Below are 25,998 nucleotides of genomic sequence, written 5' to 3'. Positions count from 1 at the left end.
ATTATATATATATATATGATATATGAATATAGATACATGTGTTCAGTTCCGATCAATCACCTTCTGTTATATGTATTTTTAAAACAAAACAAATAATAAAATAAAAAGCTTAAATACACATGACATAAGGTAATTAATCGATTCAAGAGAGAGAGAATTTTTTGAAATAGAATAACTGAATCCATATATATACATACTGTTGAAATGTAACTTGGATTTAGCGGTCTACCCGACCCGAAATCAAGGCGAAAAGACTGTTTCAATTGGCAGGGTTCCTTTTGAGCTTATCCTAATTAATAACAAATAGATTTAGGGTTTAAGGTGTTTTGGAGTGCTTATAAATAGATAGCTATGATTCCTAGTCGTATGACATAATTGTAAATCTCTGAATCAGTATAATAAAATCTCTCCGGTTCCTGCCCGTGGACGTAGGTTGACACACCGTCACCGAACCACGTAAAATCTTTGTGTTCTTTATTTGCTTTCTTTCTCGTTTTCTCATCACAAGTGGTATCAGAGCCATATCTCATTGATTGAAGATGTCCTCGTATAAGTTTGATCTGGAGAAGTTTAATGGGTCGAATGACTTCACGCTCTTGAAAGTTAAGATGAGGGCACTTCTGGTTCAACAAGAATGTGCGACTGCGTTGAAAGGAGAAGACAAATTTCCTAAAGACACGAAGGAGGAGATAAATAAAGAGATTTTGGCAATGGCTCATTTCGCAATATTACTGTCAGTTACTGATGAGGTGTTACGGGAGGTTGTAGATCAGACAATGGCTTTTAGGTTATGGAATAAACTGTGTGAGAAGTACCAAAACAACTCTCTCACGAACAGGCTATATCAGAAGCAACGTCTTTACACCCTCCGGATGTCCGAAAGTACTCAAGTAAAGGATCATCTTAATACTTTTAACCGTATCATTCTTGATCTTCAAGAGGTTAAAGTAGATGATGAAGATCAAGCCCTAATTTTACTATGTTCACTATCTGGTTCATATAAGAATTTTGTAGATACTATGCTATATGGTAAAACTACAATTTTTGTTAATGATGTGAAAGATGCCCTTATGTCCAAAGAATCAAAAAGAAATGTTTCTCTAGAAGAGAGTTCTGGTTCAGATTTGTTTGTAGGTAGGGGAAGAACACAGGAGAGAGGTAATGGGAATGAGAAGTCAAGTTCAAAATCAAAATCCTCTAACAAAGTTAAGTGTTATCTTTACAAGGAGAAGGGGCACGTTAAAAGAGATTGTCCACATAAGAAGAGAAATACAAAAGTTGATTCTAGTAACAGTGGCAGCAGCGCTGCTGTGGTACAAGACAGTTCTGATGATGGGGACTTTGGTGAAGTTCTTATAGCGTGTAGTGCTAGTACTGCTGATTCCTGGATTATGGATACTGGTGCTTCTCACCATATGACGTTTTCTCGTGATCTACTCACTTCTTTTAAGGAGTGGAATGGAACAGTGAAGTTAGGTGATGATGGGGTTCTAGCCATAAAGAGAAGTGGGATAGTGCAGATAAAATTGCATGACGATACTGTTAGGAAATTTGACTGTTGGTATGTTCTTGAACTCAGAAAGAATTTCATTTCTCTTGGCACCTTAGCCAAGAATGGTTTAAAATATCATTGTGAAGGTGAGTGGGTGAAAGTCCTGAAAGGTGCTTTGGTAATGATGAAGGGAAAACTGTAGCATGAAATTTATTTTATACAGGGCAGTTCAGTGGTGGGAACGGCGACGGTATCCTAGTCCTTGGATAAACATGATGACATGATAAATTTGTGGCACCGTCGATTAGGTCACATGAGTGAGCTTGGGTTGTCTGTGTTGAGCAAGCAAGGTTTATTTTGTGGGGATATGATAGGTAAAATTCAATTATGTGAGGCTTGTGTAAAAGGGAAGTAACGCAGGGTGAGGTTTAGTACCGGTCATCACACTTCAAAAGAAATTCTGGAGTATGTTCATTCAGATCTATGGGGTCCTTCTCCGGTGAAATCGCAGGGTGGGTGTTCTTACTTTGTCACTTTCATAGATGATTATTCGAGAAAAGTTTGGTTATACTCTTTGAAGACTAAAGATGAGGTGTTTAAGAAGTTTAAGGAGTGGAAGACCATGGTTGAAAAACGGACGGGTAAACAAGTCAAGACTCTAAGAACGATAATGGGTTAGAGTTTTGCAACGCTCCATTTGATGATTTCTGCAAGAAAGAAGGTATAGTGAGGCACCACACTGTACGACACACACCACAACAAAATGGAGTTGCAGAGCGAATGAACCAAACCCTCATGGCGCGTGCTAGGTATATGCGCATATTTGCTGGCTTATGTAAACAATTCTAGGCTGAAGCAGTTAACACTGCTAGTTATCTGATTAATAGATCTCCATCAACTTCAATTGACTTAAAGACTCCTTAAGAGTTATGGTCCGGTAAACCCTCTGATTACTCTAATATAAGAATATTTGGATGTCCTACATACGCTCATGTGAATGATGGTAAGTTGGAGCCGAGGACGGTAAAATGCATATTTCTAGGATATGCAACATGAGTAAAAGGTTATCGACTGTGGTGTACAGAAGGAAAAAATCCTGGTAAATTTTTTATTAGCACAGATGTAATCTTTGATGAATCTGTTATGCTTGATCAGCGTAGAGGTTGTGAAAGTATTGCAGGTATAAAAGATTGTGGTGCTGACCAGAGGGTGAAGTTTGAGACTCCTGATAGAGTTGTGTTAGAGGAAGAGCAGCAGGATAATATTATTGATCAATCCGATCAACCAGATCAGTCAAAACCTCAAGGGGACCTGGTTGAGGGTGGAGCTGATGACGCTGGTACTGGGGTTGAAGATTCCATAGCAGCAAGAAAGGGAAAGAGAAACATTCAGAAACTAGCTAGGTTTGCAGGATGTGTCAATACATGTGACATGAATTCTGTGGCTTATACACTGGCGGTTGGTGATGATCTTGGCTCTGATGAGCCAAAGACATATAAAGAAGTTGTGGCGAGTAAAGATGCAGAAACCTGAATTATGGCAATGAATGAAGAGATGCCGTCTCTTGTAAAAAACAAGACTTGGGATCTTGTTGCACTACCAAAATGGGTGAAGCCAATAAGATGCATGTGGGTCTTTAAAAGAAATGAGAGAATTCCTGGTGTTGAACCTGCTAGGTTCAAGGCGAGACTAGTGGCAAAAAGGTTCTCATAGAAGGAAGAAATAGATTACCATGAAATCTTTTCTCCTGTGGTGAAGCACAAAACCATTCGGGTTCTTTTGGCAATGGTGGGTGCTTTTGATCTGGAGCTGGAGCAGCTTGATATCAAAACAACATTCCTCCATGGTAATTTAGAATAATAGATTTACATGTCTCAACTGGAGGGGTTCTACAGTTCTAAAAGGGACCAGGTATGCTTGTTAAATAAATCTTTGTATGGCTTGAAGTAGTTTCCGAGGTAATGGTACAAGAGATTTGACTCTTTCATGGTGTCTAATAGTTATACTCGTAATCAGTTTGATAACTGTGTTTACTCGAAGAAAGTTTCCATTAATTCCTTAGTGTATCTGCTGTTGTATGTGGATGATATGTTAATTGCAGTTAAAAACATTTATGTAATTAATAACTTGAAGGCTCTACTAAAGGGTTATTTGAGATGAAGGATTTGAGTGCGGCAAAGAAAATACTTGGTATGGAGATCTGGCGTGATAGAAAAGCAAGACGGCTATGGGTTTCTCAAGAAAAGTATATTGAGAAAGTTTTGCAGGCATTCTCTATTGATCAGTCCAAACCGGTAAGTACCCCTTTGGCGGCACACTTTAAACTTGATCGAAGCACTATACCGGCTACAGATGAAGAGGTTAGCTACATAAAGACGGTTCCATATTCAAGTGCAATTTGAAGTCTTATGTATGCGATGGTATGTACGAGACCGGATCTCGCTTATGCGGTTAGTGTGGTGAGCAGATTTATGGCTAATCCGGGTAAAGTTCACTGGGAGCTGTAAAGTGCATCTTGTGATATTTGAAAGGAGCGTCTGATATTTGTCTAGTATATGATGATAAAGGCCAAGGTGATGGTCTTGTTGGCTATACAGACTCTGATTACGGGGGTGATTTGGTGAAACGAAGATCACTGACTTGCTTTATCTTTACTCCGTTTGGATGTGCAGTCAGTTGGAAATCTACTTTACAACCTACGGTTGCACTGTCGACGACTGAGGCGAAATACATGTCAATGACTTAAGGTATTAAGGAGGGCATCTGGTTACATGGTCTGGTGCAGAGTTTGGGTCTGAAGGTGGAGAAACCGGTGTTATTCTGTGATAGTCAAAGTGCTTTGAGTTTGGCTAAAAATCCAGTGTATCACGAGAGAACCAAACATATTGATGTAAGATTGAATTTTATCCGTGATGTTCTGGAGGAAGACAGGTTTTCTATTCAGAAAATAGCTACATAACACAATCCAACTGATATGTTGACAAAGGCGCTACCGACGGAGAAGTTTGAGCACTGCTTGAACTTGGTGAATATTCGCGGGAGGTAAAGTCCTCTCGGGGCATTTGGCAGGAAGGAGACGACTGATAGATACTAACAAACCTTTGGCGGTTGGAGAAACTCCAAGTCAAGGTGGAGATTGTTCAAAAGTAACTTGGATTTAGCGGTCTACCCGACCCGAAACCAAAGCGAAAGGGCTGTTTCAATTGGAAGGGTTCATTTTGGGCTTATCCTAATTAATAATAAATAGGCTTAGGGTTTAGGGTGTTTTGGGTGCTTATAAATAGATAGCTATGGTTCCTAGTCGTATGACATAATTGTAAATCTCTGAATCAATATAATAAAATCTCTCATGTTCCTGCCCGTGGACGTAGGTTGACACACCGTCACCGAACCACGTAAAATCTCTATGTCTTTTATTTGCTTTCTTTCTCGTTTTCTCATAACACATACACATACATATATATACATATATTATATGTATTTATATATCATATACATATATATATATATGGATGCCAACGTGACGGGTTCGGGACGTGTTTTGCAGGCCCCGAGATTCGCCCCGCCCCGCTTCAACCCGACCCCAGGACCCGTCCCGCCCCGAACCCCCTAACCCGGCAAACTTGGCTTTTTTTTTTTAATTATTATTTTTAAGAAAAGAATAAAATAATTTTTTTAAAAAAATAATTTAATACTAAAAAAAAAAGTATGCATGAAAGTACCAAAAAATTATAGTTCTAAAAATAAGAACAATCAAATATTGACGATAGTCCTAGTGATGACGGTCGACAGTAGTCCCAATTATAAAGAGAATTGGAGGATAAACAAATACATTTAGAATTAATATTCTATTTTATATTTAATTTTTTTAAATAAATAAATAATATAATTTATATTGTATAAAAATATAAATAAATGATAATAATTATTAAAATATTCGGGTTCGGGTCCGAATTCGAATCCGAATCTGGGTCCAAAGTAAGACAAATTTATGATAAAACTCGTAACCCGTCGTAACCCGTTCCGAACCCGGCTGGATCTAAGACTCAAATTCCATAACTTGCCCCAAATCAAATTTTTTAAACCCGAGTTAGAGGAAGCGTAGACTAGAGTTACAGGCCGTAATCCCATCCTTAGAGACTCGGGAATTTGAGAATTTAAAAAGGATATAATTAATAAATTATTATCTAACATCAATTGGCGATAATTTTCAAATTAAAGAAATGTACCAAACCAAACACATAAATGTCAACGGATAATCAATCTTATATCCGCTGGCCGGCCATCATTTTTCCAGCTGGTTTCTCTCCAAGGGAACACGTCGATCACACTGCGGAGTCCACAGAGAGAATGAGTGGAAGAGAGCAAGTGGTGTGCGTAACGGGAGCATCGGGTTACATCGCATCATGGCTGGTTAAGACGCTGCTGGAGCGCGGTTATACTGTTAAAGCCACTGTCCGCAATCTCCGTAAGTCATCTTCCTCGTATCTTTTATGATTATGGTGTTTACAATCGCGCGAGCATGTTTTGATATGGTTTTATGGATTGGATTGATTCGGTTTAGGAAGAACTAGAAGCGAATGATTAGGAGAGGTTTCCTGTGAAACTTGGGGGAGAAGACGTAGGTTTAAACGACTTTTTGTCGGCTAGCTAATTTAATTGTAGTTGTTGTCTGCCGGAATTTGAGATTTTTGACCTGAATTCGTTGAATTTTGAACTTGTGTCGGTGGTTTCAATGGTCACAGGGATAGTTGATTAAACAAAACAAAGAATAAGATCACAAAAGGTTTGGCACATTCTGCGAAGACGTATTGTCTTTCATGCGTAAAACGACCACCATCTTCACATAGGGTGTCAATTCTTGTTTTTGGGTCGTATTCGTGTCGGGTTGACTCATGAGGATAACGAAAAAACTGTCAACCCGAACCCGACCTAAACCCGAAATCTGACCTGAAACCCTAGATCCGAACACGACACGAATTCTTTCAGGTCGGGTTCAGGTTGACCCGAATTAGTTTCAGGTCACCCGAAATACGAATAAACCCGATACGAACCCTGCACGAAACAGACCTGAAAATTTTAAAAAAATTAAATTGACCTAAAAAATATCATTTTTATTTTAATTTTTATATTATTTTATATTTAAAATAATATAAATATTATAAATAAAATAATAATAATAAAAATTTCATGTCAACCCGAAACACTAAACACGAAACCCAAAACCTAACCTGATTTTGATATTTCAGGTTATCAGGTCAACCCGAAACACGACCCGAACACGACACGAATTTTTTTCGTTTCAGGTTTGGGTCGACCTGATTTTTTTCAAACCCGAAATACCAAAACCCGAACCTGAAAAATTTCAGGTCGAACGGGTTCGTTTTTCGGGTCGGGTTTACTTTTGACACCCCTATCTTCACAGTGAGGTGAACCTTGAAGTTAAAAATAAAACTGAAATTATGCATTGCTTTGTATGAACATTGATTGTTGTTATGTCTTTCCAAGAAGTGCAATGAAGTATGTGATTAAAGAGAATAGATGATGATTCTCTAATGTCATTCTTCTACTTTTGGCAACGTTGATCAATTACGACCACTGACAGTAAATAAATGCTCATTAAAAGAAATAAATAAATAAAGGCTGTTCTATCTAATTCATTCGGAGTAGCACAGGTGATCCAGCAAAAATTGATCACCTAAAGGCACTTGAAGGAGCTGAGGGAAGATTACACTTGTTCCAAGCTAGCTTAACTGAAGATGGATCATTTGATTCAGTAGTTGATGGTTGTCAAGGTGTATTCCACACAGCTTCGCCTTGCTTCGTTTCAGCTTCTGATCCACAGGTCTACAATCTTACTTTTGATTTTCATGCCTAAGTCATATATCCCTTCTCTATGAAATTAACTATTAGTATTAATTTAGCACGTGCAATAAGCTATAAGACATCACAGGCTGAGAAATAGATAAACCCACTGCCATTCTAGTAAGGATTGACTATAGTTAAGCCTGCATTATGCTCATCATCGCAGCATTTTAAAAGCATCTTCATGAATCCTTATTTACTTTATTTTTGCCATTAGCTCTTTGAACATACAAGTGAGCTACACATCAAATTGTGTGAGAAGCGCATATTTGTGCAAAACATGGTCCGAAACAATAATCATTTATGAAAATCCAATGAATTGTACTTCCTTTTATAATTGGATTAGTGAGGATTAATAATATAGAATCAGATACTCTACTGGACTCCCTATCCATTTTATAACTGTTTCATTTTGCTCAATTTTGTGCAAGTTTTAGTCAGAGTTGATAGAACCAGCAGTCAAAGGAACACTTAATGTTCTCCAATCATGCAGAAAAGCACCATCTGTTAGGCGAGTGGTTTTAACATCCTCTGTAGCTGCACTTTCATACAACAGAAACCCCAAAGGTGCCGATGTCCTAGTAGATGAAACTTGGTTTTCAGACCCGGAATACTGCAGAGAGATTGAGGTTAGATCAATCATGTCAGATTAGAGATCCACACTTTGACTTTTCATGAATTTAAATTACCTGTTTCCATTAACTTCAATCTTGGCCACCCTTCTATGCTGGTTTATTATATATTTTCATGCCAATAGGGAAATTGTTTCAGGTATAAAATCATAGCTATAATCTAGTTTTTACTGTAAGATAAACATGTCCATAGTTGGTTGTTAAAATGTTGATTAATCACTTCTAAAATTACTATGCTCTGAGTTCATGTACGTGCAAGAATGTATGTAATTCCTACGTGTATCTTTGATGTGCCATGGTACTAATAAGCTTAAAATGCTTCTTTCAGCAATGGTATCTGCTTTCAAAAACCTTGGCAGAGAGAGCTGCATGGGAATTTGCAGAACAAAATAGAATCGACTTAGTAGCATTGCTTCCTGGGCTGGTCCTTGGCCCTCTTCTTCAGCCTAGTCTTAATTTCACATCTCGTGTATTCATCGACATCACTGAAGGTAGCATCCGTTGGCAATGAGGTTTACTACATCCATTATTTTATATTACACATGCAGCCGACATGTTTGATCACAGATTTATATTGAATGCAGACTGAATCTTTATCATGCATATTTTACAGGGAATGAACAGGGCCCTCCATATCAATTCGTTGACATTAGAGACGTTGCATATGCCCACGTTGCTGCTTTTGAGAATCCTTCAGCTAACGGCAGATATTGTGTGGTTGGAACAGTGATAACACATTCAGACACAATGAAAATTTTGCAGAAGCTTTATCCTTCCATCAGTCCTCCCGCAGTGTAAGTTTTCCTTTTTCTATATTCATCATCTTCCTGACTGTTAATCTTATAGGCTGTGTTTGTTTGTGGGTTTTAGTTTTTGGGTTTGAATTTTTGAATAGTAAAATGTTAAATTTGAATAGTTGTTTGATATGATATAAATAGTGGTTGATGTAATGTTTTGAATGTAAAATAAATTTAGGGTGTGTTTGTTTGGGGGTTTGGATTTTGGATTGAGATTTGAATAGTAAAAATTTTGAATTGGAATAATTGTATGATGTGATATAAATATGGATTGATGTGATGTTTTGAATGTAAAATTGATTTTTAGTATAATATAAAAAAATAAAAAATAGGTGTTTGATTTGATATTTTTGGGGGAAATGTTTTTTGTAAATAGTGGAAGTCCACCAAAGTCCTTCAAACAAACACACCCTTATAGTATAATATAAGAAAAATAAAGTAATTGGTTGATGTGATATTCTTGAAGGAATAAAAAATTCTAAATAGTAGAAACCTGAGGTAAAACACACAAAAGAACACAACAATAATGTCTCATTAGAGTTTTTGCTAGAGAATTAAGCACTTCGAACGTATGTAGTATCTATGCTGCCAATTTATCAAATTACTCTGCATATATGTATGAACACAAACCTTCTATTTGCTTGCAATTAGAATTCCATGGAGGTATATATGGTACCAAACTTGCATTATGGATCATAGAGACTTAAGCACTGATTAAAACGCATATTTGCAAAAAAGTTTAGAAATTTCTTACAGTATATAGTACAATGTGTGTGTGTTATGCAGTAGAGGGACAGAGGAACCAGCTTTCCAGGTGTCCAAGAAGAAGGCAGAAAGCTTGGGCATAAGTTTCACACCATTGGAGGTAAGCCTTAGGGATACAGTTGAAAGTTTAAAGAAGAAAAATTATCTTATTCTATAAATCACGCTCATTATCTAATCCAATATAGCTTTCCTTAATTAGATTGTAAATCTTTTAAAAATTAGCTAGTTCCACTTCAAATTTGTGACTGTTTTACTCTTTCATAATAATTTGCTGATTATGATATCATTTCCTTAGAAATTTTGTGAAAGAAGGGAACATTCAAAATAGAAGATGAAAAATCAAACCTCATCTTGATTCCCTTCTCTTAAATCTGCTATTGCATTGAGTGTAGAAACAGGCATATGTATAGAAATGAAAATTGGAATCGAATTATTTCGCATCAACTGAAGGTCTAGTACTGTCCTTGAATAGCTTGAAGCTTAGAGCGCTGAGCATTTCCCTTGAGTACTGCCTTGAACTCATCTTCCAGTCTGTCCCAGTCGTCATCATCGCCTTAAACTCAGGATAACTGATACGCCCATCCTGCATACATGCATGCATGTACTTTAGGCACGCCCATCTCATTTAAATAGATATTTGATGCGATATGATATGCGTGTAAAAAAGAGTGTTACTTTGTCGAGGTCTGCATCGCCTATAATGTCGTGTAGGACTTGATGATAGTTGGCGTCTAAATGGTCGCCTTCCAGGCACTCCTGCAGCTCGTCGAACTCAATGTATCCATTGTTGTTCTTGTCGAAGTGCAGGAAGGCTTGTCGCAGAAGCTCCTCGCTTCCGACCATGATTTTTTTCATGTGCACAGCTAGCGTCATAAACTCTTCACAGTCGAGTCTCCCATTCCCATCCATATCCACCTATTTAGTCGATTAATTCCTCATTAATCAGCACAGAAGGTGCAGGATCAGACCTATCATATATTAGTTAGTATCTGTACTTACAGCCTCGAATAGTAACTGAACATCATGGTCCGGAACAGATTGTCCCAACATACGCAGACCGTCCTTGAGCTCCTGGAAATCCAAGTTTCCATTTTTGTCTGTGTCCATCATCAGGAACATTTGCTTGATCCCCTTCACTTGTTCATCAGGCAAGTTTCCTGCTACTATCTGTACATGTGTGAATAATATGTTAAGAAAAGGGACCCGTTATGGTGCTCACGGGCTGCTTGTTAGCCTTAGTTAGAACATTATAACGATATATGCAATTTGGGCTGCGTATATCATTAATTCGGCAGCGGTACTGAACAGTACATCGTGTGCTATTAGACATAACATAATATGTTAATATAATACAAACACAACACATGAACAAAACACACATGCTATAGTCTCAACAACACACAATATTACTACAGACAGCACATTGTATATGTTAATATAATACAAATACAACACATGAACTAACAACATATGCTATAGTCTCATACAGGACACACAATAGTTGATTTTAGCATATGACATACTTGTATACAACACACTTGTTATTATTGAAAAACAGCACATACCTTTATTATACACAGCATGTGCTGTGTATAATACTAATGTATGTTGTTTGCATATATGACGTGTGCTGAATATATATTGATTCAGCGTATTAACAGCAGCCTGTTAAAAAGTCGGAATCAGAATGTCAAGCATGGTGCTTAAAATGATTATACTCACTCCAAGAACCTTCTTCTTGAACTTGTTCATCAAGGAGAACTGCTTGATTCTAGCCTGGACGCCCTCGCCCAGAGAAATGTCCGGTGCACTGTCCGCAAGCTGTATCCATTCGCTTGCTAATTGGATAATCATAGAACCATGAGTAGAAGAAGTATAGTAGTATAATTTGGAGACAATATAACGAGATAAGATAGATAGAGACCTAAGACTTGATCGACAGTGAGACGTTGAGACGGGTTCTGCTGCAGCATGCCTCGGATAAGGTTCTTGGCGTCTTCACTGATTTTAGGCCACGGATCCCTTCTGAAATCAATCCGGCCTCGCACGATGGCGCGAGCTATTCCCTCTTCAGCTTCTGCATCACACTCAGACAAGATGTGATCATATGTTGTGATTAATTGGTGTTTTTCTTGTAGTTAGTAGATTGGTAGTAATTAAGATACCTGCCCAGAAAGGAGGAACACCACATAAGAGGATGTAGAGAATGACACCAATGCTCCAAACATCACATTCTGGTCCATAGTTGCGCCTTAGGACTTCAGGGGCCATGTAGTATGGGCTTCCTACTAATTCATTAAACCTTTGACCTGAATTTACATAGTATTATTGAGTAGCCCTAATCAACAGCATATATCATGATGAACTTAATTCAGCACAAGATGCATATTAATATGGTAACAATTTATGCAATACTTGTTGATTCAATTCAAGTCATGCATTGAAAACTAAGTGTGTGGATGTTTACTAAACCTAATTATTAAGATACTGATTAGGCCTATCCACTCTTAACAATTCCACATTCAATGTGGGTTTTGTTTGTTTTGTATTTTTATTTGAAGGGATATTATTTTACGTGAGTTATAGAAAATTGAACAGATAATATGAAATAATGAGTGTGTATAATATATTACTCCCTCCGTGTTTAAACTAATTAGTCATCTTAGTCATTTATATTATAAGTTAATTATTTTTACTAATACATTCTTAATTGTTTACTAATTATACTTATCATAAACTCTGGTGTCTACGGTAACCAAGACACCCAATGTAGGACGTTGGGAGTAATTTTTTGTAGAAAATGTATTTGGAAAATTTTGTGTAAAAACACACACCTTTAAGGTGTGTTCCTCTCAAGTCATTAAACCATATGTTTTATTTACTTCAACATATGATATGTATGTTGTTGTTCACGTTGAAAAAAAATATCTAGTCTGTGTTTAGATATGTTTTAATGTTTTTAAAATAGTAAAAAAAATATAATTGAATTATAAAAATATAAATCTTTATTTAGGAGGAAAATATTTATTAACTTTTTACATTAACATAAAAAATAATACTTCATTCGTCCGCTTCTAAGCGTCACATTTACCTTTTGTCACATTTTTCTTTTGCATCATGGTACACAATATTAAAAATATTTTTATATTTGTATAATATTTTTTGTACGAGAGTATTTCATATGAAAGATGGATAAAACATATATATATATATATATATAACATCAAATAAGACAAAACAAAGTACTTTCTTATGAACATTATGAATATTTGATAAAATATAAATTGGTGTGAAATATGATGTTTTATATAAACAATTAAGTTTTGATATAATTTTTTAAGTAAAAATTAATTATTTGATATATATAATAATCTTTAGCTTTAACAGTTGATATATATTAATAATAATTTTAAAAAATTGTGTAAAGAGAGTGATATAGTTAGCAAGAGCAAAGTACATATACATATAAATAGATATAGATATAGATACCTGGTTTGAAGAATATAGAAAGGCCAAAGTCGATAGCCTTTAGAGGGGCGGTTTCAGTGTTGTCTGCATATAAGAAGTTCTCCGGCTTAAGATCTCTATGCATAACGCCATGCTCGTGGCAAACCTGAACCCCCCACCCAATCAGTTATAACTACACTATCTGCTTCCTATGTAGTCAATAAAGCTTACTCGACTAACTAATTGAATTATATTACCTTGACGACCTCGAGCATCGTCTTGATGGCGGCGGCTGCGGCGCGCTCGCTGTAATGCCCTCTCTTAACAATCCTGTCGAAGAGCTCTCCGCCCTGGCAGAGCTCCATAATAAGATATATTGCGTCCTTATCCTCGTAGGCGTCTTTGTAGGCCACGATGTTGGGATGCTTAGGCAGGCGTTTCATGATCTCCACCTCCCGCCTAACGTCCTCCATGTCGACGTACGTCTTCAGCTTGCTCTTGGATATCTTCTTGCACGCCGCGCTCTCTCCCGTCTCGCGGTCGCGGCACCGGTATGTCACCCCGAACTCCCCCCTCCCCATCTCCTTCCCCAGCTCATACCTCTCCGAGATGTCATTTTGGTAGGGATTTTTGAGCACGTTGAAGGATGACCGGAGCTTGTTGCGGTTCGGGTTCTTGAGGTTGCATTTTTGAGTATGATTGTTAGGGCGTTTGTTGCGGGAGAAGGGCGATCTACGGGCGAGGGAAATGCAGATTCCCATGGGATTATTATTATTATTGATTTGATTTGATTCGATTCGATTCGATTATTATTTTGATGTGTTATGATATATATAGAATCAATCTTTTTTAGCTATTGGTATTTATAAGTTTGGTAATCCCATGGGATTGGGATTGGGATTGGGATTGATTTATGAGAGAGAAAGAGAAAAAACATGAACAAAGAGGAAGATGAAGAAGATGATGGTGATAATGAAGAAAAAGGGTAGTTGTTGTTTATGGTTTGTGTATTCCGCATTCATCTCTCTGTCTTTCAATCTATATTTTTGTCTCACTAATTACTACTATAATTAGTTAGGCTTTGTGGTTTTTCTATTCCAAGAATAGAATCTCTTGTGTTGTGTAGGGAAGACAAATATATTCCAATGGAATTTAACCAAATTGAATTTTAGGTTAATCAAGAAATTTTGGTCCAATTATAAATATTATATATTATCTCCGTCCGACTCTGAAGGTCACATTTATTTTTTTTTTATTTTGATATTTGGATATTAATTATTACTTCCTCCGTCCCATCTCTATATATTCATCTACTTTTAGAAATATTAGTATTATATTACGATAAAGTAAAAATAAATGTAAAAAAGACTAAATTAACTCTATTAGTATTGTATGATATAAATATAATGATATTTGTGTAATATATTGTAAATTGGAAAGGTATTTGTAATGTCATGTAGATAGTACAATTAGTAAAAAAGGAAATAGATATTTTTCTATGGAACGGACCAAAATAGAAAAATTGATAGATTGTTAAGGGACGGAAGGAGTATATCAAAATGTAGTACAAATTAAAAAAAATTGCAAAAATTAGTGTGTTATAGAGGGATATTAAAATATAAATACGATCTTTGAGGCCGACAAATGGAGTATTAAATAATTGTTTCAGTCCAATTCATAACCATTAGTACAAAAGATTTATATTTAAGTAATTTTTAATTATTTTATTTTATATACATTTGAAAAGAAAATATATTGAAAATAAAAAAAGGAAAAAAATAAACTACTATTATTATTATTATTTTATTATATTTATCAATTTTTATTATTAAATCAATTTTTTTTATTTATTATCCCATTTGAACATATAATCCACGGACATAAAAAAAATATTAAATTATGTATATTTAATTTAAATTTTTGTTACAAATAATATTCAGTTTTTATAATAAATATTTAAATATATATGATTCATTTTCATATATAAAAAAGGATAATTTAGAGATGTGATAAAATTAATACTATACTTGATAATTATTGGTGTTAGTTTTGTGTTTTTAGATGATTTTCTTTTATGTTATATATAAAATTTCATATTAGTAATTATTAATATAAAACAATATGAGTATTATCATATCTTTTTAATATTTTATTTGTAGTTATTAATTCTTTCATATATTTTGTCATGAATTTTTACTTTTTTTATATACTCTCCTTCTCATATTTATTTATCCGTTTATTTTTTCACAAAATTTAAAAATATCAGTATTACAGTGAGAGATGAAGTAGAAATAAAAGTAAAAAGATTAAATTAACTCGATTAGAATTGTACTCTCTCCGTCCTAAACACCGTGCAACATTTGTGTTTGGCATAAAAATTTAGGTAGGGAGTACTGAATAGATAATTTGGATATTAAGTTACGTGATTAGAGAGAGAAATGGTTATTTGTTTTTTTATTTGAGTGATGTGATGGGATAAAGTGTGAAATGTATATAAATATTATTAATTATTTCTAAATTTGAAAATATAGCAGTAAATTTGGAACAAACAAAAAATAAAATTTTGCACGGTGTTGAAACGGAGGGAGTATGATGCAAAGGTAATGACATTGGTAGATAGTACAATTACTTTTAAAAAAATAATAAAAAATACAAAAAAAAATTTGATAGATTGTTAAATTATGTATATTATAAAAAAAATAAAAAATTACAAAAAAAATGTTAATATTGTTCATAAATAAAAAATAACTTAATAATATATAACTTAATATTGAGAATGAGCGTGTACTCTACCCTTAACCCCTCCTTAATTTAGGGTTGTTTTTTTTACAAATTTTTTTTGATACAATTTTCAATATATAAAATATAGAATATTATTTTTATATTACCTATACAATTCTCTGTACCTCACATAATATATATATATATTAAATCAAAACACTAGATAATAAAACCCTTACATTTTACCAAACAATTAAATTTCAGCCCATATTTCTTACACTCAACCTCTTAATCAGACTACTTTTGAATTCTTGACATGAGAATTTAAAATAAGTATAATCAATAAATAATAATATATTAGTAAAAATAATTATTATTTAATAAAAATAATTTTAAATTAAAATAAAAATAATTAATTAGGATAATTAAATTTTTTAAAATAAAATTAAAATGTATAATATTTTTTCAAAAAAAGAAAAAAAAAATGACCGAAGACAAAAATAGAAAGATGAATGTAGTATAATAATAGCAGCATATGAGACTCTCCTCCCCTGTGTTTTCATCATCATCTTACCAAAGCAAAGAAATCCAAGAATTACCTGAAACCAACCTATGCAAAGCCCTTTCTTTCTAAATGAGTGTGTGTTTTTCATAGATGATGATATTTAAAGGGAATGGAGAAACACATGCACTTGGACTTGCACCCACAAAGTGTACCATCCCTCCTATTTACATACCATCCATTCGTTCGTTCTTTCTTTTTATGGAACACCACCCACCACCCATGCCCACTTTCAAGACTAGCAAATTCCAATGATCTATAACACAACACAACACATCTTTCAGGTTAATAATATCCAAGATACCACAACACAGCATAGTATTGATTAAAAAAAACAGAAGAAGAAGACTTGTCATGTTTTCCATGCAAACCATTATCAACGGCGGTGGTGACACATCTGGCATATAGTCGCAGCTCGAGCATTGAAGTAGGTGCACTGTTCGCACGCCCAATTACCTGAATCGTCTGTGTTTCTTGCTGATGTCCCCGTCTTAGACGACCCCTTACCCCTTCCACCACCTTTACCCTTGCTGCTGCTCCCTGCCGCCGCTGTCGTTTTTGTCGACTTGTTAGAGGATGCTTGCGGATCAACATCTGAAAGACCGTTCTCTAGTGCTCTAACCAGATTTTCAAAGTAATTTCTGGTCACGCTGTTACAGAATCATAAGAGTAAATGTCATTCACCTTCGCAGAACTGAAAACAGGCCACAACAGGCAGTTATAAGAATGATTTCCGCAGTTCCTACAATCGAAAGCCCTTGGTCAAGTAAAACATATTTATATTAGACTCCAATCCGCATAACATTCACAAATAATTTAGATGCATCAGAGCCCTCACCAATAATGGAATATATACTAACAATAATGTCGAGCATTTCAGAACCAGAAACATGACCATTGAATCTATCTTCGGCACTAATCAGCAATAGGTGTCTAACATGGAATCAAAGGTTAAATATATCATCCAACATCCTCATTGAGTTTAGGAAACCAGAATTAACACTGGTTTTAATATATTTTGCAATGAACTTCAGACACCAAAACCATCTCGGTTCAAAAACAAAATCGTGCAAGTGTCATCTCCTTTTCCAAATAGATATGCCTTCTCACTCTCTCCAATAGCTTTTGCTGACCACACACTATAGAAGTTCCAAATCACCAGACATGTATATATCTCACAGCATGCGTTAAACCAGATCAACAAGACAAAGGGATGTGAAGAAATAAAAGTAGCAATAAGTTCAAGACACTAATCAATTTGATAAGTTAATATTAGAACATGTTCATATGACTGCTGCAATTTGCTACTTAGGAAACAAGCACATAAATTCCTTGTCGGAATGTAAAACTACAAGGAAAGAATACATCCAGATGACGGAAGAAAGGAAATCGAATAACTACCAAGACAGAACACAGGTTTCCAAATGCACCGCTTTTTATCGATAAAAGCATCATGTACAGAATGGCTTGTAGGAGTATAAATATTTACCTTGTCAGACCAGCAAGCTTCGTACGGAACTCATTAAAATCCTTTGATGGACCTTCAGAATTAAGGTAGTTCATAAGCTCTTTTTCTGCACACTGATGGAGCCTTTCCAGCCCAGCTTCCGCCTCACCTAAAAATTACACAGTTAGACAGTTCACATATAACTTCAACAAACTAGAGAATGTAAACAAGTTAGGAGAGAATACAATACCCTGCAAATATTCAAAGAACTGTTTCTTAGCAACTTCATGCTCGGCTAGATAATAGCCATAGGCATATGTCCACTTTAGAACTCTCCTACATTCAACAATCTGCACAAGTTTCAAAATACATGAATGGTTATTTCATAACACAACAATTAAATACAATAATAGTTAATTGCCAAGAGAACCAGATATTTGCATGGGCAGTAAACCTGGACCACGCAGGTCATCCTATAACATAGCACAGGACACAAATACATTTAAGCAAAGTTTAATTGACAAGACAACAGAATTTTAGCAAGGAATAGGCCATAACTTGTAATTTTCCAACAATATAGTGCAAAACAGCAATGCAACCATGGCAATGTAGATACATATTGAAGAATATGGAAGAAAAGGATCTCTTTGTAGGTACACAAGCACAAAATAATGAGCCCATGGAAAACACAAAAGAAGGCAAATCATTATAGCTTCTAATTAAATAAACATATCTTAACACATGAAATTATGACACAGAAATCATAATCCAAAAGTTCTCCTTATGCTAGTCCTTGCGAAATAAGACCAGGTAAAACTATAATCACTAAGTCTGAAAGATTTCCCTTTATTTTCCTTTATTGCCCTTCATACATTGGGGGACAAATTGCCCTTATTTCTTGCTGAATAGAGCCTATTTTGATTTGCAGTTACACCTTAACTACAACATATTCGGCATTCATTTGAGGATAATAAACTGCACTTTGTTGCCAGTGAATTTAAATATATATATACATATATACATATATATATAGTCATCAAATCAACTTCTGGAAAAACAAACTGCAGGCTATGTTAACTCTAGGGAAGTGTAGGAGGGGTAAAAAGAACTACTACAGAGAATAATCAACAAGAAATAGATAAACAAAGTAATTTAAAGAATATTGTCATGGCACTCACCTGCTGCCAAGCTTCTATAATAAATTTCAATTGTGACTCGGGTTGGGATTGTACTTCACTTAGCTTCTCAAGCTGAAAAAGAACCAATATCAAATAGAAATTCATTTAAGGAAAAAAAAAAAAGTCCTGCTACGAAGAAATTACCCATCATCTTACACTTTAATTTTTAAAATACAGTAGTCTTGAGTTCTGATGTTTCCCTCTAATTATTTTCTAGTGAAATTCTAGGTACTTTAATGGATGAATCTCACAGGCGGACAGGTGACTATTAAACAGGGGATGCACATGGGGAGTGATGTGGGATGCCTTCAATGGGCATCAAGGGAGTTAAGAGCTTGTTTTTGGCGCATTCTGACTGTCTCAACTTGATAAAAATAAAATACTAAGGCTTAAGGCCTAGGACTTGAACTTTGAACAGAGGTTTCCTAAGATAAAATTTCAGTTTCGTGTTTAAAAGTAAATTTGTGTTCACATAAAACAGATAAAACTATCACCAAGTATAAATAAATTTGCAGCCGCTGCAATAAACTAAAATTCTGAAATAAATAGACTAGTTGTAACAGGTTGCTTTCATGACAAAAGTCCCCAACTATTTGCTACTTAAACATAAAATCAAGCATCTTGGAGATGCCAACAAACATTTTCACTAAAAAATTATTTTTAACTAAAATAAGATATAGCCTTGAATTTTATAACATACTCGTCATTAAGGAAAATTACCAATAGAGAGTATTGATCATTAATAGCCCTTCCATTTGAACAAATATCTTGGAGATGCCAACAAAACATGCCACAAATAATATTAATATATAGCAGCAACAGAAACTTACATGTATACTTTGCATTTGTTGCAGATCTGCTAGAGCTTTCTGCCTCGACTGCATTGAAATGTAAAAACTTGTGGGTCATGTTAGGCAACAACAATAAGTTGAATTCATAACTAGAGAAAATGCAAGCATGCCCAAGATGCCAGAGGCATGATAAATCAGACAGGATCTTACAGCTGGTTATATTATAAAATAAGACAGTCAAGCTCTTTGAAAAAGCATTAGAGTGAAGATGAACTGATCTTAGCAAATCTAGTTGAGAGCAGTTAATTAAGATAAACAAAACCACGATAGCTTATCTCTAGCTGAATACAATAATATACTAACCAGCTATAAATAGAACAGATGCATTTTGAAGAACATCCACTATGAATGCTCCATCATTGTTATGCTTGTTTATTAAGAGTTTAAGACTGTATAAGTTACTTCCGAGAATATCCTTCGTGCAGAGTGATCAAAAACTTAAATGACTTCTATTCACTTAATGAGGATGATCGGGAGAAGTTGAATGTTCCTTTCTTTTTAGTGTGATATCTAAAATTTGCAATCAATTAACCACACGAGGTTAGTTAGTTGGAAAAACTAGTGGCAAAAAGGGCTTTGTATAAAATATTCGGTTCCAAATAAAAGAATATGCAGGCACCGTAGATACCAAGCGTTGAAAAGCGTAAACGCAAAAGGGGATAAAAATAGGAAAAGAAACAGTGCTGCTTGACAATGTAATTTAACATTTAAAGTAAAAGAAACATACTGACTGATTGGATGCCCATCGTTCATAATAGTGAGTATATCTTTCTAGAGAGTTCTTGGCCATCTCTCTCCTCCTCTCAGCTTCATCATACTATCAACAGAATTAGCTAAATAAGTCAAACACAGTATACTTGAAATTATACACGAGAAACAATGGTGTGTAAGCAAGAGACAGAACATAAATCTCTCCCAATGACTGCATACCACTCCTTCTTGTTTTGCTGCTTCGTAGCGGTTGCATGCATAGAAACCGCCTGTTCTCTCACCATGGTCCGACCATGCACCAAGACACAGCCTACAAGATGGAAGAAAATACATATAGTGCTGGATTTCTCAGATTTAGAAGTACTATGTTGTACAATTCCATACCAGCAAAATTCAAACTTGCATGGCGGTGTGCAAGTCATGTGCATGCATCCCTGATTCTTTTCAATCGGGCGCTTGCACTTGGGACAAGGCTTGGAGTTGGCCAATATCCTACAAATGACAAAATCAACATTAGTGATGCATTAAAAATCCAAAATTGCAATCAAGTACAAAACCTCCATCTATTCCTAATGGGAGTCTTTTTTTCAAGGTTGATTATTAGTTTTTCGAACTTTGAATCCATTTAGATGGATGTATGTGTGGTTGGGCTCGGTGTAATCAAGTATGAATCACACAACCCAAGACTATATTTGAAACCAAGCACTTTTGCAATTTTGACGGTTCACACTAGAAGAAGCAAGTACCAAATTTAAACATTGAGCCTTCACCCACTTGGCATATATTAAAATATTCATAGATACTCAATGATCAAGCAGGGAGTTAACATACGCAAAAGTTAATTGGGAAACCCCATTCACATCATGGGAAAATGATAGAATCCAAACATCTCGATTACATAAAGCAGATAAAAACAGGAATTTCTATGTCATGCCATCTCTCCCAATTTCTCTCTCCTGCAGTATGGTTTTCTATCATTATAATAAATCCATTTACTTTTCTCAACAAGAAAAAAATAAAAATAATATACCACAATACCATCAAGTGAACCCCTCATCTATCACCTAAATGTACAACTTGACACAAAATGACATATAGCATGTTTTTCTAGTAGAGAACACATATAATCAGTCTCATCACAAAGTCAAAATTGCTTTATGTCAATCACAAAAATGATAAAAAAATTCCCACCATTTTTTGTATTATCTCCAGTAAGACAGATGTCAAGATATTGAAAGGCTGTAGCCTGTAAGCATCTTATAACCTGATATAACTAAATATTGCATTATGAAACCCAACAAACTTAACAATTAGTTCTCCAAAATCACCTTGCACAGTACCCCAAAACTTCAAATATCAAAATCTTGTAAACACCAAAAATATCAAATCCTTATGAACAAAATTGGAGAAATAATTCTCAAACAAAAGCTGAACCAATCTGTCAAATCATGAAAAAAAATAAAGAAATTCTTACAGAAAGGAATACATGAATACATAAATAGTACAAAGAGAAAGAAATATACACAGAAAACAAATAAATAAATAAAAGAGAAAAACACATTAGATCAAGACGTCAATCTACCAATTCATGTTTTCCGACTCAGCACTGTTCTTCAAAATCCACTTTGCCACAGTATCACAGTCTACTGGTCGATGCGCTTCTTCTGTGCACTGATAATTCACCAGATCATAATACTTAATTACGAATTCTGATCAAGAAAAGGGAAGCAGTTAAATACATCTAAATCCCAACTCACGTTCCAGCAGAAACTATACGAACAACTGCAAGAGACATCATAGCTTCCACTACCAACAACGTATTCCACAGCAGAATCACAACCAGGGGCAGGACACCACTTAATCTGTAAGAAGCATTAACTAGTAATCAACACATTAGATAATAGAGGCAGTCTACAGGGTAGAAAGAAAGAAACCAAGAAACACAAACACTGCTAGGTATCTTTCAACTTCTAAAACTTGGCCCAAATACAGATATGAAACCATTAACTGCTGTCAACTGATTTGTATTTCATTTACAGCAATATACGTCCAATTTGGTAAACATTTCCGATATATAATAGCATCACCATGAAATTAACTTCACCAAACTAAACGAAGAACTTCACATATACTTTTTATTACTAACAGAAAACAATACGAATATATCGTAACAAAGGGATCAAACACATAAAAACGAACAAATATACAAGATTTGATGCATCTTCCTAACTTGTAGACTAAGGCATCATCACATGTAATTCTTATCATAGTGATAGAATCAGTGACATCAGAGTAGTAGAAACACTGAAAACAATGAAATGAAGTCCAAGAGAAACCTCAACGTGTAGCACAAATATTACAGGCTTCTCTCATGCAACTATGCAACAAATAGAAATAGAAATTCTATAGCATGCCTAGGTCCTTACTACCCAACTATATTGAGACTTGAAAAACATATCAAGCATAATCGAATCTTCAAAATACAGAAAATAGAGAATAATCAGTTTGGATTTCAACAAAATAAATTATTTCATTTAAACAAAAGAGGAAAACATCTACAGTATAGAAGAGGAATATTCATTCAAATACAGTGTAGAATTTCAAGAAAGGAAGTCGACCTTGCGGCTGTCCTCAACATAAGATCTAAGAAGATAACGGTGATACTTTTCCTTATCCTCATGAGATGAGAGTTTATCAATCATATCTTGGCCAACAGCAGCACCACAGGAAGGATCAGGACACCTCAGCATCAAGCATCCAGGGCCATCATTGATGGATGTACTGATGTAAGCTAGAAGAACAAACAGGTACGACAAATTAGCTATAGCCAACTTTTAGAATTGAAAAATAGGCATTACCAAGTAGCAAAACTAAGCAGCGTAAAAAAGGAGAGACATCCAGATTAAAATCATAAATCATGGTACATCTTTTCACATAAACATAACAAAATCATAATTTTCTACATCATTTCAACATACCCACAATGAATCAATTCTCCAAGAAGGCCAAAAACATACCCGAAACAAAAAACAAACAAAAACAACGAAACACAACTCCTTCAACCTATCATACCTACTAATATTGATGGTGTACATTTCCAAAAGGTGTAATATATAAACCAACAACACCTTTCATCACCTTGAAAGAGGAATAGCAATAATATAACACATAAAATTTTCAACATTCAAAATTACATAAATAAACATCATCAAGATAAGCACATAGCACAATCATTTTATTATTTTTTCAAGAATTTGACAAACCTTTCCAACATGTGTCACAGAAAAGATGAGCACATGCAGCAGAACGTAACCATTCACAAGGAAAGTTCTCGAAGCAAATCCCGCAAGCCACCTAGTCAGACATAAAATTAAGTTATACTGCATAAAAATAACGGAAATTTTTTGAATGAGAAATAATAACATGCAACTGTGGGACCAATGTCCACAAATAGATACTTACTTCCTTGAAATTCAAATTCTTAACCGGGGGTTTCTCAAAAATACCAACAGCTTTGCGAACTTTCTCTTCATCAGCAAACCATTCTTCATGCACATTATTCACACTCCTCCATAAACAATTAAGTAATATATTTAGATAATAGAAGTGAATCAGATCAGAGTAAAAGGCCAAAATACTATAAATGCAGGCAAATTATCAGTTGTAGCATATGAAGGTTTCAAAGCATGCTTAACCTAATACAACTAAAATTAATAATGAGGATTAGCCACGTGTACATATAATTTTACCGTATTAGTAAGTATATCTATTATGGAAATTATAGTACAATAAATTTATGTAACATATATAATTATGCTAAAAATTAATATAAAATATGTGCGAGAGAAGGCTGGATAGGAAATCTGGGGTGGGGACAGATAACACTGAGAAAAGAGAGACGGCAAAAGGAAAGTTCGCCCAGTAAAGATTATCATCCAGTTCAGCTATGTTATCTCCTCACCATTAATGATGTAATATATACATGTAGAGTAATCTCAACTTAGCAGAAAATTTCCAGGGTTTTCCAAATGCCACACAAAGCTTACCAGTTATAGCGACGTAAGAGTATGCATGCTGCTTCCCTTGAAATTGAAAGGACAGTAGAGATTTTTGTGATGTCTTCCTCTTGCCGCTGCCGCATATCCTCTTCCTTTAATACAGTATAGTTCTTCTGGAACATATAGAAGAATATATCACAAAAACTGAGGAAAGCTAATGTATTTTCAAACAACTTTTGAAAGCACCACAGATTTTTGCACCACTTACTCTAGATTCAATTGTAAACTAGATTCTAAAACCATGATTTCGGTGACAAGCCATACCCATATTTCTCTGCATATACCTTTAAAACTGAACTGCTGATCTTAGAACCACACAATCAAATTCTGATTTGAAAAAAAAAAAAAAATTGCAAACGCAGTTGATCTGATAGATGCAAAATCTCCTCTACCTTAATCATCTACCTGTGAAATTACTCATTGCCTCACTAAAAGGATATTCTATAAACAATCTAACCTTCTTCAACCCTAAAGAGTCAAAATAGTAAAACCACAATAATCTAGTTCAGCAAACACAGCCAAAATCCCGTCTTCCGAGCAGCAACAATCGGCATTAATGCTGCCCAGTGCAACGGACGATTAAAAGTAACCAAACAAAAACGAGGTCGATCTCCCCCAACACAAACCATATCTTTGCACATCAGTGGTGCGCATATTAATCATCAACTTCCCCCCATTCAAAAAAACGAAAAACGACATACATACCTGCGACCGACTAGCTATCGCATCGTCACCCTCATCGGAGTAATTCGCGATGAAGTCGTAATCCCCTGCATCGTCCTCATCGGCGTAGTCATAGTTGTAATCATCGTCGTCGATTTCGTCATCCATAGCCTCTGCCTCATCTTCTTCTTCTTCATCTTCGTCTTCTTCTTCCTCCTCCTCGCCGCCGCTGTAGTAGTCATCCTCCTCGGCAGAGGCTACCTCGTTGGCGTCGTGCATATCGTCATCGGAATCCATGGAAACCCTAGCAGGATTGGGAGATTGCAGCCGGGAATCAAAGCAGTGCAGTGCGGTTGGGCACTCTAATCGATTTTAGGGTTCGAGAGGTATATAGTGATGGGGGATATGCCTTGCCTTAGCTTTGCCTTTGCCTTTGCCTTTGCCTGCCGAATGCGATGATCACCTCTCCATAAATGGTAAAGGGATTGGACTTGCGGGGACTCCAATACTAATAATAATAATTAGTAGTATAAAATATTATTATAATTTACCAATTACAAATTTTATTAATTTTTTTAATTATAATAATAATAATAATAATAATAATAATAATAATAATAATATCATATAGGGTGTGTTTCTCTGTCGGACATGTTCGCATTTTTTTTGCGGTTGATTTTGCAATTGTTTTCTTAGGTATTTCAATCAAATTATTTTATTATAATAAATTTATAACTTTCATCTATTCGTAATAAAGTATTTAATTTTTTCATTTAAATTTGTCCCATAATATCTAATTTTTTTATTTT

The 25,998-nt window shown here is 35.0% G+C and overlaps 3 protein-coding genes across 5 annotated transcripts; 1 reads left to right on the top strand and 2 right to left on the bottom strand.

Annotated features, from left to right (window-relative positions):
• The first annotated feature begins 5,693 nt into the window (after window positions 1-5,693).
• On the top strand, window positions 5,694-19,158 carry LOC127242542 (phenylacetaldehyde reductase-like). Of its 2 annotated transcripts, XM_051262109.1 has the most exons (7): window positions 5,694-5,960; window positions 7,168-7,337; window positions 7,795-7,986; window positions 8,318-8,480; window positions 8,603-8,783; window positions 9,573-9,651; window positions 19,135-19,158. In XM_051262109.1, the coding sequence occupies exons 1-7, from the start codon at window positions 5,738-5,740 to the stop codon at window positions 19,141-19,143; spliced, it is 1,017 nt and encodes a 338-aa protein (XP_051118066.1). In that variant the 5' UTR covers window positions 5,694-5,737; the 3' UTR covers window positions 19,144-19,158. The 2 variants fall into 2 exon arrangements, with proteins under 2 accessions (XP_051118066.1, XP_051118065.1); XM_051262108.1 differs by lacking the exon at window positions 19,135-19,158 and having other exon boundaries at window positions 5,696-5,960; window positions 9,573-9,789.
• LOC127242735 (calcium-dependent protein kinase 24-like) lies at window positions 9,905-13,759 on the bottom strand. The gene is made up of 8 exons (XM_051262410.1): window positions 13,256-13,759; window positions 13,041-13,164; window positions 11,717-11,860; window positions 11,476-11,628; window positions 11,274-11,389; window positions 10,551-10,718; window positions 10,227-10,466; window positions 9,905-10,134 (listed from the first exon to the last, which is right to left on the bottom strand). Exons 1-8 carry the CDS (start codon window positions 13,757-13,759, stop codon window positions 9,982-9,984), a joined length of 1,602 nt encoding a protein of 533 aa, XP_051118367.1. The 3' UTR covers window positions 9,905-9,981.
• LOC127242541 (probable E3 ubiquitin-protein ligase ARI7) lies at window positions 16,395-25,676 on the bottom strand. 2 transcript variants are annotated; one of them, XM_051262106.1, is made up of 15 exons: window positions 25,232-25,674; window positions 24,515-24,639; window positions 23,931-24,036; window positions 23,732-23,822; window positions 23,087-23,259; window positions 22,226-22,330; window positions 22,051-22,139; window positions 20,853-20,960; window positions 20,688-20,778; window positions 20,485-20,574; window positions 19,737-19,784; window positions 18,907-18,978; window positions 17,979-18,078; window positions 17,771-17,897; window positions 16,395-16,931 (listed from the first exon to the last, which is right to left on the bottom strand). In XM_051262106.1, the coding sequence occupies exons 1-15, from the start codon at window positions 25,484-25,486 to the stop codon at window positions 16,658-16,660; spliced, it is 1,854 nt and encodes a 617-aa protein (XP_051118063.1). In that variant the 5' UTR covers window positions 25,487-25,674; the 3' UTR covers window positions 16,395-16,657. The 2 variants fall into 2 exon arrangements, with proteins under 2 accessions (XP_051118063.1, XP_051118064.1); XM_051262107.1 differs by having other exon boundaries at window positions 16,884-17,023; window positions 25,232-25,676.
• Window positions 25,677-25,998: the final 322 nt, after the last annotated feature.

The sequence above is a fragment of the Andrographis paniculata genome, unplaced genomic scaffold (assembly GCF_009805555.1).
Source record: "Andrographis paniculata isolate CXL003 unplaced genomic scaffold, ASM980555v1 Contig87END, whole genome shotgun sequence".
In the NCBI taxonomy this organism is placed as follows: Eukaryota; Viridiplantae; Streptophyta; class Magnoliopsida; order Lamiales; family Acanthaceae; genus Andrographis; species Andrographis paniculata.
The sequence above is the reverse complement of the archived record's forward strand: the minus strand, read 5'-3'. Positions and strand labels throughout refer to the sequence as shown.

What these genes read in the sequence shown, in the direction of transcription:
- LOC127242542 (XM_051262108.1), top strand. Translation starts at nt 5,738, where the DNA reads ATGTCAACGGATAATCAATCTTATATCCGCTGGCCGGCCATCATTTTT. An exon ending in AGCCACTGTCCGCAATCTCC is followed by an intron (nt 5,961 to 7,167) that starts GTAAGTCATCTT and finishes GGAGTAGCACAG; the next exon opens with GTGATCCAGCAAAAATTGAT. An exon ending in ATTCATCGACATCACTGAAG is followed by an intron (nt 8,481 to 8,602) that starts GTAGCATCCGTT and finishes CATATTTTACAG; the next exon opens with GGAATGAACAGGGCCCTCCA.
- LOC127242735 (XM_051262410.1), bottom strand. Translation starts at nt 13,759, where the DNA reads ATGGGAATCTGCATTTCCCTCGCCCGTAGATCGCCCTTCTCCCGCAAC. An exon ending in TGTTCCTCCTTTCTGGGCAG is followed by an intron (nt 11,629 to 11,716) that starts GTATCTTAATTA and finishes AGTGTGATGCAG; the next exon opens with AAGCTGAAGAGGGAATAGCT. An exon ending in TCAAGAAGAAGGTTCTTGGA is followed by an intron (nt 10,719 to 11,273) that starts GTGAGTATAATC and finishes ACACATGTACAG; the next exon opens with ATAGTAGCAGGAAACTTGCC.
- LOC127242541 (XM_051262106.1), bottom strand. Translation starts at nt 25,486, where the DNA reads ATGGATTCCGATGACGATATGCACGACGCCAACGAGGTAGCCTCTGCC. An exon ending in GTTCTTTGAATATTTGCAGG is followed by an intron (nt 17,898 to 17,978) that starts GTATTGTATTCT and finishes TGTAATTTTTAG; the next exon opens with GTGAGGCGGAAGCTGGGCTG. An exon ending in AAGCTTGCTGGTCTGACAAG is followed by an intron (nt 16,932 to 17,770) that starts GTAAATATTTAT and finishes ATTCTGTAACAG; the next exon opens with CGTGACCAGAAATTACTTTG.